Source organism: Pieris brassicae, chromosome Z (genome assembly GCF_905147105.1).
Source record: "Pieris brassicae chromosome Z, ilPieBrab1.1, whole genome shotgun sequence".
NCBI classification, from domain to species: Eukaryota; Metazoa; Arthropoda; class Insecta; order Lepidoptera; family Pieridae; genus Pieris; species Pieris brassicae.
In genome coordinates, this window is record NC_059680.1 from 12,412,125 (window position 1) to 12,428,308 (window position 16,184).

Sequence of the window (16,184 nt, forward strand, 5' to 3'; positions counted from 1 at the left end):
AATTTGTGTATTATTGATTTATTAAAATATAATATTATGAGCTTAATGACGTTAAAGTTAAATACTTTGTTATAACCGCAACAATATAGTTATTGGAGGCTTATTGTTTGAGTCGTCTAAATTTGACTCTTATTCTTAGCAACAATGGTTATATGATGAGAAATCGGACATAGAGAAAGTGCTAGAAGCTCTCGATGATCTGATGGAGAAACTAATGGCATGCTCCGCTCGAGATAAACAGATACGCGAGTGGCAGAAAGTCTTTAAGGTACCTTGTTTTTTTTACTATGCGTAATTATTAACTACCTGTAACTAGCATGCATTTATACAATCATATTGCAAAATCATCTCACTGTAACAAAAGACGTGAGAAACTCGCGAGACGGCGGACCCACTCGCCTGTAAATATTGGGAAGATTATTGGAAAACTGGCTACGCTACTCCGATCACGAGATCCGTAACAAGCGAATACTAGATAATTATCTCCAATTTATCTTAAATTAATACTATAAATTCCGACGTGAAGATAAGCAAAGATTTTTAATAGAAATGGAGTTACAATCACATTCTATTCAAGTTTTTTATAAGATGAGAAAAAGTTATATTTATTAATGTTTTTAAAATCGTACATATTTAAAAACGTAACTTAAGTCAGGTAATGGTAAACGGTAATATGACGTTTTACGTGTGTAACTGTAGATTAAGTACAAATGAAGATGAGATGTAACATTAATTTGAGAATTGATATTATAATATAATATTGTAGTACAATTGTTTTATGGGCCGTTTGACGTTGAGCAGAGTTCTAGTTCCTAGAGCGCTATTCATAGAAAAAACGTAGCAACATTCTCCTCAAGATCCTTTATTTTGAAGCATCTCGATTAGTAAAAGTGATCAATAAAACATCTATAATTTTGCATTTCTGTTTTATAAATCTTAGCGATTTGACTCATTAATATGGGAGAGAGAATTAACTATATAAAATAGTATCTACCTTGTAGTTTACATTCAATATTGATTGAACCTGTACAATTATTTTTTCACGTCGTATGTTAAGTTTCCGACAGCCTAAATTATATATTAAGCACCGATTTACAGAAACTTCAATAATTTATAAAATTTATATAATTGTACTAGATACCTCCTGCAAGACTGGAACAACTGGATGAAGCAATAAACGATGTTAAGCTTCGCCAAATGTTGTGGAAGAATTCAAAGGAGTGGAACGAATCCTATACAGCATGGTACATATAATACTTTTGTACATTTTTGTAATTTATAATACGATTATCGGCTTATACAATTCTTTAAGATAGTAAAAATTCCTTTCATAATTATTTTCAATCCTAGGGAATAGTATTATCGTATAAGATAGTATTTATTTTATTTTTCACTCCCCGGAAAGCAAACCCAGGACAAATTCATAAACCACGTGAAATGGCACGTGTAGTTATTCAAATGAAGTTACAATCTTTGATCAGAAGTATTAAATTAATAATTTTACAGGTACGAAGTTCCATTTAACACGTTGGATATAGATGAAATTCAAACAACAACTATAAACTTTGGCAAAGCCTTTAACCAACTTGACAAAGGATTGCCGCCAAACAAAATAGTTCCCGGTTGTAAAGAGACAATCGATATTATTAAAGATAAAGTAAGACTAAACTTTTTAAGATTTAACTGCCTGTTATATTATAGAATTTACTGGTTTATTTTTCTCCGTACTTTTATCTACCTCCGGTTTTATCTGCCCTCTAGCTATCTATCTAGCTAGATAGTTTAAGTTTATAAAATACGAGAGTCATGTGTGTGAAGGTATGAAAACATTATTGAAAATAAATTTATCTATCTTCTTGATATAGTTGCTAATAAACTTTGCGTGTAAACAAAGAGGTTCGATTCCAACGGAACGTACTAGTACACACAAGCTATCGATTAAAACTTATTAGAAAAAAAACAACTTTTAATAAATCAAGTACGAAAATAATAGAAATGTCAACTGGACAGATACTGGATATTTTCGTAAGACATATTTTATGCCTCGAATGAACGTTTTTAATTTTAGAAGTAACAAATTGCCGCCATAAAATATCTTCATGACGGTTTGAGGTTTAGACACAAAACATCCATTTAAGAATCCAGATATATAAAGGGAGGTAATACTTCTAAGGTAAGGTGGGTAATAAGGCAGTATTTAACAAATAGTGATTTTCTTGCAGCTCCCAGTAATGTCGTATCTTCGTAACCCAGCATTAAAACCGCGTCATTGGGTCCGTATTGAAGAAATATTACACACGCGTTTCACACCCGATATGGTAGTGACTCTTAAGATGTTAGAAGACCTCGGTGCGTTTCAACATGCTGAAGAATTAATGGAAGTAGCAGGACAGGCCAGTTCTGAGGCTGGCTTAGAAGGACTACTTAAGAAAGTGAGAAAAGTTCTATTAAATGAGTCATTAAAAAAATTATTAAATTCGTAAAATTGGTTTTTAAGCCAGTGGCTTCAGCGTGCGACTCTCATCCCTGAGGTCGTAGGTTCGATCCCGGGCTGTGCAGCGATGAAATTTCTTTCTATGTGCGCATTGAACATGCACTCGAACGGTGAAGGAAAACATCGTCAGGAAACCGGCTTTCTTTAGACCCAAAAAGTCGACGGCGTGTGTAAGGTACAGGACAGGTAAGGCTGACCATCTACTTGCCTATTAGATTAACAAATACAGAAATCTGAGGCCTAGACCTAAAAAGGTTGTAGTGCCATTGATTTATTGTATTCAATGGGCAAGAGGCCCAGCTGATATATAGCATGGCTTAATTTAGCTCATGGAAACTCTGCCACAGGTTTGCATAGTGCCAAAGGTCTACCAAAGGTTTGATAGAGAATTTAAAGCTTCTTCTATATTTTTATTCGAAGGTAGAAGAAATTTGGGCGGCGCTAGAGTTCCCAGTCCTACTCCACAAGGATGCTCGAGATGTGTACGTGCTTGGAGGTTTGGATGAGATTCAAGCAGCTGTCGATGAAAGTAACATCCACGTCAGCACAATTCTTAGTTCGAGGAATTGTGGGCCTATTAAGAGCAGAGTTGAAGAGTGGGCTAAGAACTTAGAACTCTTCTCTAGGACTCTGGCAAGTTCTTTGGATTCTTTTAAGCATCTTGGCATTTTAACAAAGCATATTTACTTTGTTTTTGAAATACTAATAATACGAATTTTATAGGAAGAGTGGTACGCGTGTCAACAAACATGGATATATCTGGAGGTGATATTCTCAGCACCTGACATCCAGAGACAGCTGCCAAATGAAACTAGGCTCTTTACAATGGTCGATAAGTCATGGAAGGATATCATGCGGAAATTAGCTAAAGTACGCCAGTTTCTCCGTTTCATTCGTTTAGGATAAAACAATTAAGTTTTAAGTAAGGAACTTCGGACTGAGTGCCTGATTGAAAATAAACTCTTTACTAACCGCTTTAGTTTTATATTAATTTTACGGTGACAATTTGGTTTACAAGTTTAAAAATGTAATACTATGAAGCTATAAACAATTTATTTGGTAAACTTATCGGTTTTATTGAGTACTTAGTTAAATATTTCATTTTCAACACTGCTCTTTGTATGTTTATTTGTTCAGTTCCAGAATCACCATAAACCAGAAATAACAAAACATTAAAGAAAATTAATCTTTCAGGTTCCACTCGCAATGCCTGCGGCTACTCAACCGAAGCTATTCGAAGAATTTGTGAAGAACAATGAAATGTTGGATCAGATAATGAAATGTCTAGAAGCATATCTAGAAACAAAAAGAGTAGCATTCCCGAGATTCTTTTTCCTTTCCAACGATGAGTTACTAGAAATTTTAGCACAGGTAAAAATGTACTTATGTATTATTATTAAAGAAAGTAAGCAATCAATTACAGTGGATTATCGAACTCTTATGAGCGATGACAGGTTGTCACATCGCGTAACAGAAGAGTCCAAACAGCTCAATAGATTTAATTCTCTGTATCATCATAAGCAGATTTATAAAGATATTTGACCCATTTTTATATATATGTCGTTCAATTTGGATAGGAAGACGGGTCTTCGTGAACCATATAATAATTTATATTCTAATAGTGGTTAATGTTTGTAATGTATGTATTGCTATACAATATGAAATAAATCTATACAAATATTTTTAAGAAAAAGTTTTACAGTTAAGTTATTTCGCAGACACGTAATCCCCATGCTGTACAACCACACCTTCGTAAATGCTTTGACGCTATCGCGAAACTGGAATTCGGAGTGAAGTTACCAGAAAGTGAAATGGAAGTCACAGAAGATGGTACACTTGTAGAAAGAGAAATGTCTTTTGCAACCAGAGATGCACTTCAGGCCAGATTGGCTAAAACCGCCAAAGCTGAGGATTTGACCACGGATATAATTGCCATGTTGTCACCGGAAGGAGAGAGGATTAATCTGGGAAAAGTATATAAATACGTTTTAATGCATTTATAAACTTAATATACGAATATAATGTAGATCTGTTAGCTTGGTTTATAGTCAAAATTATAAAGTATTATGAAGTATTTTGCTGTCTACAGGGCCTTAAAGCTCGTGGTAATGTAGAAGACTGGCTGGGCAAAGTTGAAGAAGCTATGTTTGCTTCCGTTAAACGATGTATGAAGGTTGCACTTCGGGACTATCAGATGCGACCTAGGGTTGAATGGGTAGCGTTACATCCTAATCAGGTACATTATCAATTGAGTCTCTCTTGAATAGTAAGAACTGGTAAAAAAATATCGTAAAATTTTCAAATTCAGGATAGCAGGAGGGACATTGTATTGTATGTACTATGTAAAGATAACGGTAATTTATAGTAGATCACATGCTACACCATTGGACCACCACCTTTGTGTGATTCTGGTAGTGATGAAACATTATTATTAAAGTACAAGTGTAGCTCCTTCGGCCGCGCGCCGGCTTTTCCGTCGCCGTCGAGGGGTTTCTATTCAGATCTATGGACTCCATACTTAAATAATAACCATTTTCTATTTTCAGGTGGTCCTAACCGTGTCACAGACTACGTGGGCTCGTGGTATTCATGAAATATTTGACCTTGAAATACCTCTACGTATTGACACAGCTCTCATGAACTACGAAACGAAATGTATTGCTGATCTTAACGACTTAGCTGCATTGACACGTCAAAATTTGACATCATTATTCAGGAAAGTTCTGTGTGCATTAATTACTGTTGATGTACACGCGAGAGATACTATAACTCACATGGTGGAGAAACATGTGCAAAGACCGTTAGTATAGTTCCCGAGACATAAGTTGGTTAAAATAATCGACGACAGAGACGAGAGACTGTTGAAAATTTGCAATCTCGACGTTTTTGTATGAATTTTCTCTATAGTTCTTCTAACATCCGGAGGTAGCGGTTTGAACTCTGTCTGTTTTTTCATGTCATATGTTTTGTATGCATAATAATTGTTACTTTGTCGTTAATAAATAAAAACTAAACTACAAAAATATAGAACAAGATTTTATAAAAAAACTTTTATTTTAGCAACGACTTTGAATGGCTGAAAATGATTCGTTACTATTGGGAAGAAGATATAGACAATTGCGTAGCACGAATGTCTAGTGCCATGTATATATATGGCCATGAGTACTTGGGGGCTGGAGGTGATTTTCTACTCATTTTTTTTCTTTTGTACATAGTTTTAAAAAGTAGTTCATGATACGGTCAAAAGAAACATAAACTGTTTTTTCTGTCCCCCCAGGAAATCGAACAATAAAAATTATACATATTTAAATATATTTATTTTTTGCATAATTAAGTATTGATGGTCTGATATAATTGATTTTTTAATTTATATATATAGACATATTCCATGGATATATATATGTAATTATTTAATTCTTATAATTTAACTTTCAGGCGTTTTGGTGATAACCCCATTGACAGATCGGTGCTATCTGTGCCTAATGGGAGCCCTCCAGCTGGACTTAGGGGGGGCTCCTGCAGGACCAGCTGGAACAGGCAAGACTGAAACTACAAAGGACTTGGCCAAAGCATTGGCAATACAATGTGTTGTATTTAATTGCTCTGAGGGTAAGTTATAATTTTATGATGCTATTATAAAAATCACATAGGCTCTCGACCTACCCTCGTTTTATGTATGGTCCGAGAGTTTTGTGTTTGTACTTTATTTTTACTGCAAAACTTATGAAATTTTATATAACATTTCACTTTTTATTTCTACTAGTTCTACTATTTTTTTTTATTTTTCAATAAAATATTTCAAATTCTTTAATAGGTATTTTTTCAGGTATCAGATTACGTATAAATTAGCGATCATTCGAGGCCAGTTTGAAAGGGTATACCAATGTTTTCTATTACATAATGAGTATTATTGAAAAAATGAATAAATTAATTTAAGGATTGGACTACAAGATGATGGGGAGGTTCTTCTCGGGACTGGCAACATCAGGGGCTTGGTGCTGTTTCGACGAGTTCAACAGAATAGATATTGAAGTACTGTCTGTCATTGCACAACAACTCATTACTATAAGAAACGCCAAAGTCGCTAAGCAATCTAGGTAATTATAAATTCATGTCAATTAATCAACTAACTCTTGTATATTACAAAATGAAGTCTCCGGCTGCGTCTGTCTGTATTAACGAGATATAATTAAATCTATCGGACGGGTATTGCTCGGAATTCGCTAATGATTACATCGACGCATTATCGATAAATGTTTTTATTCAAAATTAGGAACTTCAGCAACGTATCGAAAGTACAAGTTGTTTTGGGATTTAAATATTTATGAAGTAAAATAAAATAAGTAAAGAGTATAAAAACTAAATATTAGGTTGTTCCTAATTTATTAGCCTAAAATTCTGATCTAAATAGCTTTCTATTGATGCAGTCGATTGAAATCCAGCTTAAAAGTGTACTTGAAACACTGCACAATAAGGTCACATTTGTCATTTTAATTACTACAGTTGGACGCTTTATTGCGTAATTTGATTGTTGCAAGTGTGTTTTTGAAAACAATAACAATTGTGTTTAACAACTACCAAACTTTTGAATAAAACTTGCGTATTTTAACTTAGTTGTATTACAAAACGGTCAACGGGCCTCATCTCTTTTATACAAGCACTGGCCATTATTTAATAATATTGTTCAGTAGATAATTTGCAAGATTTCGTCTTTTATTATCATGACAGACATAAATACAAATAATACGATTATTTCATTTTACCTTATTACTACTAAGATTATTACAGAATTTCATTAATTGTAATAGAATTATTACTATCACAGTTATCGTTATTGTATATTATTGTAATTAATGGCTTCGAATCAACCGTGGTAGGGACAAGAAAAAGATGGCAAGTGACGGAAAGAAACCCAAACACATTTTAACCCAAAAATGTGAAGGTAAACTTTTTCGCCGTTAAAGAAGTTTCACTTCGATAAAATTCAACAGGTTTATGTTTGAGGGTCGAGAAATTAAATTAGTACGGACGTGCGCTGCATTTATTACAATGAACCCGGGATATGCAGGCAGAACTGAACTGCCAGACAATTTAAAGGCTTTGTTTCGACCGATTTCTATGATGGTTCCTGATTATGGTGAGTTATTTATGATTATTACCATGTTAAATTTGTTATATAAATTTATGTTGCTAGGGAAATCCTAATATTAAATGTAAAGGCTGAAACTTTTATTGTTATTCTTACAATGTTTGTAAGAATTCGTCTTAGCTCCGCTTCGTTAATATTAATGCGCATTCTTCAGTCTGTGATATGTTTCAATTAAGATAAATATTTCAGCACTGATCGCTGAAGTCATCCTTTACTCCGAAGGCTTCGAGTCTTCGAAGGGTTTAGCAAAGAAAATGGTACAAATGTATAAATTGTCAAGTGAACAGCTTTCGAAGCAGGATCATTACGATTTCGGAATGAGAGCTGTGAAAAGTGTACTTGTACGTTTTAAAACATCTTTTATATGAACATATAAATCAAAGTTTTTTATTTGATATTTTTTTAAGTCGTACATTTGAATACTTCGTTCCCATTTTTATAAAATGGATTAACGTATCTTTCATTTTCTTCTAAGGTTTTCTTTCTTACAAATACTTATATATCGTGTGTGATTGTTTATATACTCTATATATACTAACGAGTAAAACTAGAGTCAAAGGTGCACGCTATTCAAAACTTATAATTGGAAGGATTCAACTAGAACTGTACTCATTACGTTGCTATTAATATTAATAAGTAGCTGAGATACATACTCTATGGCAAGGTTCGTTGAAAATTAGATTTTTCTAAAATCTTTAGGTTATAGGTATAATATTATATATAAATTAATCCATCTTATGTCAGTGTGCAACATTTGGGTGATTGGATGGAATATAATATATTGTTCATTAATGCCATTAAACGCCATGTTATCCAATCCGGATCCTTTTAAACTATTACTTGGATTAGGTAATGGCCGGAGCGTTAAAGCGCGCCAGTCCCGACCAACATGAAGAAATGACGCTTCTATGCGCCCTCAACGACAGCAACTTGCCAAAGTTTCTCGCTGCGGATGCTATCCTGTTCGCCGGTATATTGTCTGATTTGTTCCCTGGAGTCAGTTTACCAGTACGGGACTACGGCATCATGGAGGAAGTTATAAGTGAGTAGTTGTATTGATATATTTAAAATCATCAGTGGTCCAGGCAGACTACGAAAATAACCTCCACATTTTCTCCATCTCGTTGGAATATACGATTCTTTAATATACGCGAGTGACGTGCATCCAATTTCGGAATGTAATATTAGGGAATTGCAAAATTTATCCCGAAGGCAAATCCGTTGACCATGAATTTAATCAAACCGCGTGCAAATAGTCTGTTTAGTGGCTATTTTAGATCCAGAGACAACATACAAATGAATATAACCCAATGCTATAAGTTATCTTATTTCGTAATGTTTGATATAGATGTGAAGTTTTCAATAAGAATTATATCCTAGAAATTTATTTACTTTCCAAAAACAAAACAAATTCGTTAAAGAAAGTATATTTGTGGAAATCTGTAATTAAATAATTTCTGGCCATAATATATACATTTTACGCTAACTATTTGGTAAAATATCATGTCAATCTATTCTTGCCAAAGGGGCAAGAATAGATTGAACCACCACATCGTCCAGAATTGAGAATATTTTTATCAATAAACACGTTTGGATAAAATTGGAAAAATGTTGTTTGAACAATATATAACAAATATCGACATCATTCTGCAATCTGTTATTTAGTGCATTTTGTTATAATTTTTTTCAAATTCTGTAACCTTATACAAGTAGAGTTACATTTTCAGAGATCATATTTTTGGAACGCAAGCTGCAAGTAGAGATTTGTCAAATACGGAAGGTGATACAATTGCACGAAACAATGATAGTGCGTTGGGGTGTCATGTTAGTGGGGCCGACTGGAGGTGGGAAGACAACCGTATTACATGTGAGTACACAATATCTTCGAATATTATTTACATTCGATAATTAGCTAGTTATAGTAAGGAATATTTTTTAAATACATTTTTAAGAAAGTTGTAATAATACGTCAAAAATAACTTTAATTGGGAAGCGAGTCAGAACTTGGTTGTCCTTGTAGGTAATGTGTCAAAAAGTCGCTTAGATGTAAAAAATATATGATGCTTTTGAAAGCAACTAAGTTTTTTATTAGTAGACGTATTCCAACGCCATTCCGATGGAATCTTTTTGTTTTAAAGAATATTTATTTTGTTGAATGTTTATATTTGATTCAGGTGTTAGCAGATACATATACAAGGTTATTTGAGCGTGGTGAAGTGAATCCGACATATCAGCTCGTGCATAAATACATAATGAACCCTAAGAGTTTGAGTATTGGTGAGCTCTACGGGGAAGTGAATTTGCAGACCTTAGAGTGGCATGATGGGATCTTACCACTGTCTCTACGTACCGCTGTCCAGGTAAAAAAACAACTCTTACGTCTTAATCTTTATTGAATTTCCAGCAAAACCAAACGTTTTGCAGACATTTTCCTATTATCTAAGGCGATAAAAATATCGAAACATTTTGTTTAATGTCTACTACGGTTTTGCTTATCAAAACAGAATTCAGCCATTAAACATTAATTAATTCCTCGGCTTAAGCATGAAATTATTATAATACAATATTAATCGATAATACAATTGATATCTTATGAAGCTTTCCCCCCGGACCGCGAAAGTTAGACTGTCTTTAAAAATAAATAAATAATTTTAAAAACATTGATTGAAATTCGAAACCAAGTACCAGGCGCACAGAGCGTAAAGGCGGTCTCTCGATTGTGAGTCAGCTACATCAAACCAACAACCAACATAGTTGGACCTTCGCCTCAACCAAAAGTAGCACCTTATAAAAGTAGAAAGACCTCTACGTACCTTACTCAAAGTTATTAAATTTAGAGCATTCAGGTAACCTACAGTCGATCTTTATTCAGAATGCGACGTACAAATTCCAATGTTATACAATAAGCTAAATACATTCCTGAATATTTATTCCCTTGATATATAATGAAATAGAAAACTTGTTTGTTAATATAAAAAAGTTAATTATAAAAAAATTTAAAGTTTCTAACCTCAGTCCCCCAGATTGTTCAAAGTTTCTATTATTACATAATTAACGATACTAAATTCGATTCTCTCATCCACATAACTTAAAAATCTTTGTCGAAGTTCTCATTTACTACGGTCTAACCAATTGCAACAACTTCATTTAGTTTAATAAACAAAAAACCTAAATAAAAATCTATTGACAAACTACTTAACCAGTTTATTAATGAACTGTAAGGGACTAGCGCTTAGATACAGGCTAGGCCTAGTTTAAACGCTAGCGCTCATAGAATTATACTATGTATATGGTGAACCAAAATAATTAACTTATCTCAATGATTATTGTGCCTATTTTACCTATGTTTACAACCCTTAGAATGTAAGTACAAAATGTACCTACCTACCTACGGTAATTGTTTTTGCGTCAGATTAAGTGATTTTTATTATTTAATATTATTAATTTTATTAGTGCGAAGACACTGACCACCAATGGCTCATCTGTGATGGACCTGTAGATGCGGTATGGATTGAAAATATGAACACAGTTCTCGATGATAACAAAATGCTCTGTCTCTCAAACTCCGAAAGAATTAAACTCACGCCATATGTACATATGGTTTTTGAGGTGAGACCAATACAAGGGTGGATCCAGGAAATAACGTTGATTGCCTTATTGGCGCGAATTCCGCTCTTCAACATAAAGTTTTAGGTTTCACACATACAGGTGTTATAAATTAGTGTTTCCAGTATGTGATAAGAGGATAGGAAGAGATTAGTTACTTAAAAGGAATACAAAAACAATACTCTTACACAAACCCTCATGGGTATATTAATATCAGTATTTGTATCTTGTTTTCAGTTCATTTAAATAAATTTTTTACAAAAAGTATTTTTATAATAACGAAAGCTTTCTAAAATGTTGTGAGTATTTAATTTAAGATAAACCTGGCTTGTTTTTGTTTATTTTTTCCTTTTATACTCTAGTTTTAATGAAATTGTATAGTACCCTAAGGATATCAACGTGTCAACGTGAATTCGATTTAAGGCGAAACAATAATTTCATACAGCACATAATATTACGTCACAAACTGAACGACGGATTTAATTAGTGTTACTTAGTTACTTATTATAATTATTACTGCTAAAAAAACAAACAAACAAATGTTATTAATCTGTAAAATTATAATTAATTTTTAAATACTGAGTTATTTGAAATATAGAACACTCAGTGTGTAGGCGTAGAATTTTGTATGAGGTAATCATATTATATATTGCAATTTCTTTCTGCTCTACTGGCTATAGGTACTGTATTTTGTACTTAGTAAACAAAAACAATGCTGATAATACATATGGTAAAGTGTGATTTCGACTGCGCCTAAATGACGTACGATGAAATGACGATGTACACGTGTTGTTAACAAATAAGTATATGTTAAATCAACATAGGGTTTTGCCAACATTCAATATGAGTTGAATATACACGTTTGACTTGTCAAAGGCGTAATTGAAAGTTCTAGACTAATATTGGTCATAAATTGCGGGAACTGTACATATTGGAAAATTAAATGCACTCGTTGCATACATTAACTAAACGTTCAATATGTAAAAGTATCAAATAATAACACCAAAATTTTGTTCAGGTATATAGAGATGCTAGACAAAAGATTAAAAAATGGTATAATATAAAAATATGTAATTTTTAAATAGGTGGCTGACTTAGCACAGGCCTCACCAGCCACAGTTTCCCGATGTGGTATGGTATACATTGACCCTGGAGAGCTTGGGTACTTACCATACGTCAGATCCTGGCTGGATCAGGGAATCGAGAAGAACCTCTTCACTCAAGAAAACTCTGAATTTATATACGAGCTCTATAAGATGCTGGAAGTTGGCGTCACACATGTCAATACTAAATGCAGTGTTGGAATTAAGCAGGTCACTTATGAATTTAATGTAATGACTTAGGTAGCACTTTCATTATTTCAAATGTTTACACTAGATTTGCTGGTAAGAATTAAATTTAAAAAACCGTAGGAGTGTCACTAAGGCTAATTGCCCATTAATTTGTATATTAAGAAAATTTATCATTAAAAGTATATTAAACATTGTAAACGGACATTGTGATCGAACCAGTGTTATCGATGTATACTGTGATTCCTGTAAATTTTCCACAAAAATAAAAAATAAATAATCGTACAAAATCAATTTTGCCATTATTTATTAAAAGTTATATTCATATTCTTTTAAACTCCGCTTTTTGTGCAACAAAGATTGTTTAAGAGCTGTTTGTAATTAGCTCATACATGTGAAAAATATTAATAGCGTTAATGAGTTATTGCACCTTTGCGATATTAAAATATATACTTTAAAAGGTTCGCCTATTGTAATATGTTATAAAAATCGTGGTTGGTTTGAGAAAGCGTCTACTCAGCTTGAGGTCGTGTGTTCTCGGCTGTGGAACTGAAGTTTCTCTATGTATTTTGTATATACTGTATTCACATATTCACTCACATACCGATAAACTCAAACATCAATGCTCCTTCTCCGCTAATAAAGAATTAATAAATAAATTGATACGACCTGAGGCCACTGTATTGTAATATGTTTTTATAAAAACCATGTGATTTGTGTATATGACAGGTGGATATTAGCAAAATATCAGCCCTCTGCTACCTAATGGGGGCTTTACTGTCTGAACCTGGCGAACGATTTCCGGACAAGGCAGCCGTAAAGACTTATATTGCATATTGCTTCATATTCTGCTACGTGTGGTGTATTGGAGGGAACATCTTGGAAATGAATAGAAAGGCTTTCGAGGAAGTGATCAAGAGGCAGTTTGAGGCTTTTGAAGAAGCTGAATAGTAAATGTCTATATATATTCCCTTCAATTTATTTATTGTAAACTAGTTTTTATGAAGTTTTGAGACTAAGTTCGCTCGATCATTTGCTTAAGTCGGAAAAAAAGAATGCTTTTTATAAAAAGTGTAAAAAGCCACAAGTATTGATTACTAATTATATAATAAATATAATTTATAATAAATTTTTGTGCAAAATTTATTATAAATTTTAAATTTAAATTTTATTATCTATTAGTTTTGCCTTTGCAACCTTTTCATGCTTTATTAATAGCTGAGTATTGAAAATCGATAGACATACCTACAGCACATCAAATGTTGTTTGCCTTATTTGACTTGTTTTAGGTTCATTTTGTTTTATACCTATGTCTTTATTTAGGTAGTTTTACTACTTTTATTTGGCTTTTAACCTTTTGGTTTGGATTGATAAATTATTTTCCTTTATTATTAAACCAATTATTATATAATAATTGACAAATAATACCAATTATTGTAACATAATATGTTCTGTTTGATATAATCTAATAGATTGATATAGTAGGTAACAAAGCAACACATGAGTACATCTTTATAAAAAGCGATGGCTAAAATAAAACATTTTTATTCAATATTTCCTACAAGTTGATATCAAATCTACACTTTTCTTTTCGCAGTTTTCCACAAGGTTTTAACTTTTTCGATATGTATATGGATACAAAGCATCGCAAATTAAAAGTATGGGCAGAAATAATTCCAGAATTTCTCTACGACTGTAATAGGCCCTTCTTTGAAACGCTAGTACCAACTATAGACACGGTGCGCTACGGGTACTTATTTGAAAAACTGCTTAGTGCCGGGAAACCGGTTATGTTTACTGGAAACACTGGTGAGTATTAACTTTTCCACGGCACACACAAACGCATTCTAAGACTTAAAAGCTTTTGAATGTCTTCTTTACGCAAAATGTATATCAATTTTATTTCATGGTTTAGAATTTAACCTCGATGGTTATACGATTTAGCCCAATAGTAAAAGTAGAGCGATGTTAATATTACATTATTCTCGAGCTCCCTAAGTCATATTGGGAAAAAGTTAAATTAAACGATCTCTTAGGTTAAAAATAAAAAATCTTACCAAACAAACTGAGTCACTGCGTCACTGAGGTGCGTAGTTACTCTTTGTGCCAATCTTATGGCATCAAAGGCAGAATGACGTCAATTATTTGCGTGTTATTTTCTGTTTCACAATAACATTTTTTAGGTGTGGGAAAAACTGTGATCGCTGCTGAGATATTAAACAAAATGTCTACCTCTGGTACCTATATACCAGTTATTTTAAACTTCTCAGCGCAAACTAGCAGCGCACGGACACAGGTTTGAATCCCAATGACATGACTTTTAGACTTGTTTTACAAATTAGTAAAATTCCCCAATGACTGATCTAGTTTAGGCCTACGAAAATTCATAAGGACTGATCGCAGAAATTATAGCAGAAACGCATATAATTGTACATTGTATACAATACATCTTTATTAATCTTACTCGTCAAAGCTCAACAATGCACCCATGGATTTTAATCCATAATTTATTATGGCGAGTTAAATTTGTGTAAAAAGTATCACTCTAGAATTTGTTTTGTTAAAGTAAAGATTTATACAAATAAATAAGAACTCGATTTATAACTAGGAAGTGGTATTGTCTTTTGTTAACATAGCTTTTACACATTAAAAGAAAACAATTTTTTAACCGGATTAAAGCTATTTGTATTATTATTAAATTATAATTATTTTATCATAATTTTAATCACTTGCTAACTTTCACGTAACTTTACGCACGCGAAACGTCGGAAAAATTTAGATTTAAAATTATGTAAAATAATTATAATTTAATAATAATACAAATAGCTTTAATCCGGTTAAAAAATTGTTTTCTTTCAACTAGGAAGTGATTGAACTTCGACTGGAAAAGCGACCACGTAAAGCCATCGGTGCTCCTCTTGGCAAAAAAGTGATCATCTTTATTGATGATGTTAACATGCCCCGTCTTGATGTATATGGAGCCCAACCGACGATTGAATTACTAAGGTATTTGGGATTATCTATTAAGATGATAATTAGATGGGTAATGCAACAATGACAGCAGCTCTTAGATTTGCTAATTATAACTCTAAATACTAGTCTAAGTATAATTTAATATATAAAAAATCAAATAAAAATTCCTACAAGATGTAAAAAATCTTACACCAAGTCGAGTCTCTTACGAAAAAAGGTAATCCTTAGTGTTGAAAAAAAACTTGGAACTTTTAAAAACGTACTGTCTTCATTTATTTTCAATGCATTTATAGATAGTACAGCGAATGAGTGTTCAATAACGTCTGAATGGTAAAAGCTAATTTAAACATAGATTTAATACATCTACTCCGACGTGGTGCGCCTGTCTCCACGCTTCGATATAGTAATCTCACCCTTACACAAATTGCCGTATCTAGCTCACCGTAAAAGGCGGTAACAAGGGCGACAATGCGGAATCAGATGCAAAAATGATGGCCCAGCCTTGACGATATCTAACGAGCTACGTTTAGGTTAACCTTCCAAAGTTATTACGCACTGCCTGTGTTTTCGTATCTCCATTAATGTTTTGGCAATCACTATCTTAGTTAGGGATTCTACCTTAAAGCTGTATAAGAATATTTATTTACTTAACGCAATGAAAGTTGTAGGGGAG

At 33.0% G+C, this 16,184-nt stretch overlaps 1 protein-coding gene across 1 annotated transcript in view; it reads left to right on the forward strand.

The window, feature by feature from the left end:
• LOC123718856 (dynein axonemal heavy chain 6) overlaps positions 1-16,184 on the forward strand; it is a 53,522-nt gene that overhangs the window by 10,663 nt on the left and 26,675 nt on the right. Inside the window, exons 12-35 of the mRNA XM_045675790.1 lie at positions 140-268; positions 1,138-1,244; positions 1,507-1,657; positions 2,223-2,432; positions 2,915-3,127; positions 3,218-3,364; positions 3,689-3,865; positions 4,213-4,467; positions 4,584-4,730; positions 5,041-5,294; positions 5,555-5,673; positions 5,930-6,103; positions 6,432-6,591; positions 7,486-7,631; positions 7,833-7,984; positions 8,493-8,685; positions 9,371-9,510; positions 9,818-10,003; positions 11,097-11,252; positions 12,335-12,562; positions 13,268-13,488; positions 14,136-14,347; positions 14,722-14,834; positions 15,402-15,544. Of these exons, the coding sequence (XP_045531746.1) occupies positions 140-268; positions 1,138-1,244; positions 1,507-1,657; positions 2,223-2,432; positions 2,915-3,127; positions 3,218-3,364; positions 3,689-3,865; positions 4,213-4,467; positions 4,584-4,730; positions 5,041-5,294; positions 5,555-5,673; positions 5,930-6,103; positions 6,432-6,591; positions 7,486-7,631; positions 7,833-7,984; positions 8,493-8,685; positions 9,371-9,510; positions 9,818-10,003; positions 11,097-11,252; positions 12,335-12,562; positions 13,268-13,488; positions 14,136-14,347; positions 14,722-14,834; positions 15,402-15,544 (4,133 nt within the window). The remainder of the gene's footprint in view (positions 1-139; positions 269-1,137; positions 1,245-1,506; positions 1,658-2,222; positions 2,433-2,914; positions 3,128-3,217; positions 3,365-3,688; positions 3,866-4,212; positions 4,468-4,583; positions 4,731-5,040; positions 5,295-5,554; positions 5,674-5,929; positions 6,104-6,431; positions 6,592-7,485; positions 7,632-7,832; positions 7,985-8,492; positions 8,686-9,370; positions 9,511-9,817; positions 10,004-11,096; positions 11,253-12,334; positions 12,563-13,267; positions 13,489-14,135; positions 14,348-14,721; positions 14,835-15,401; positions 15,545-16,184) is intronic.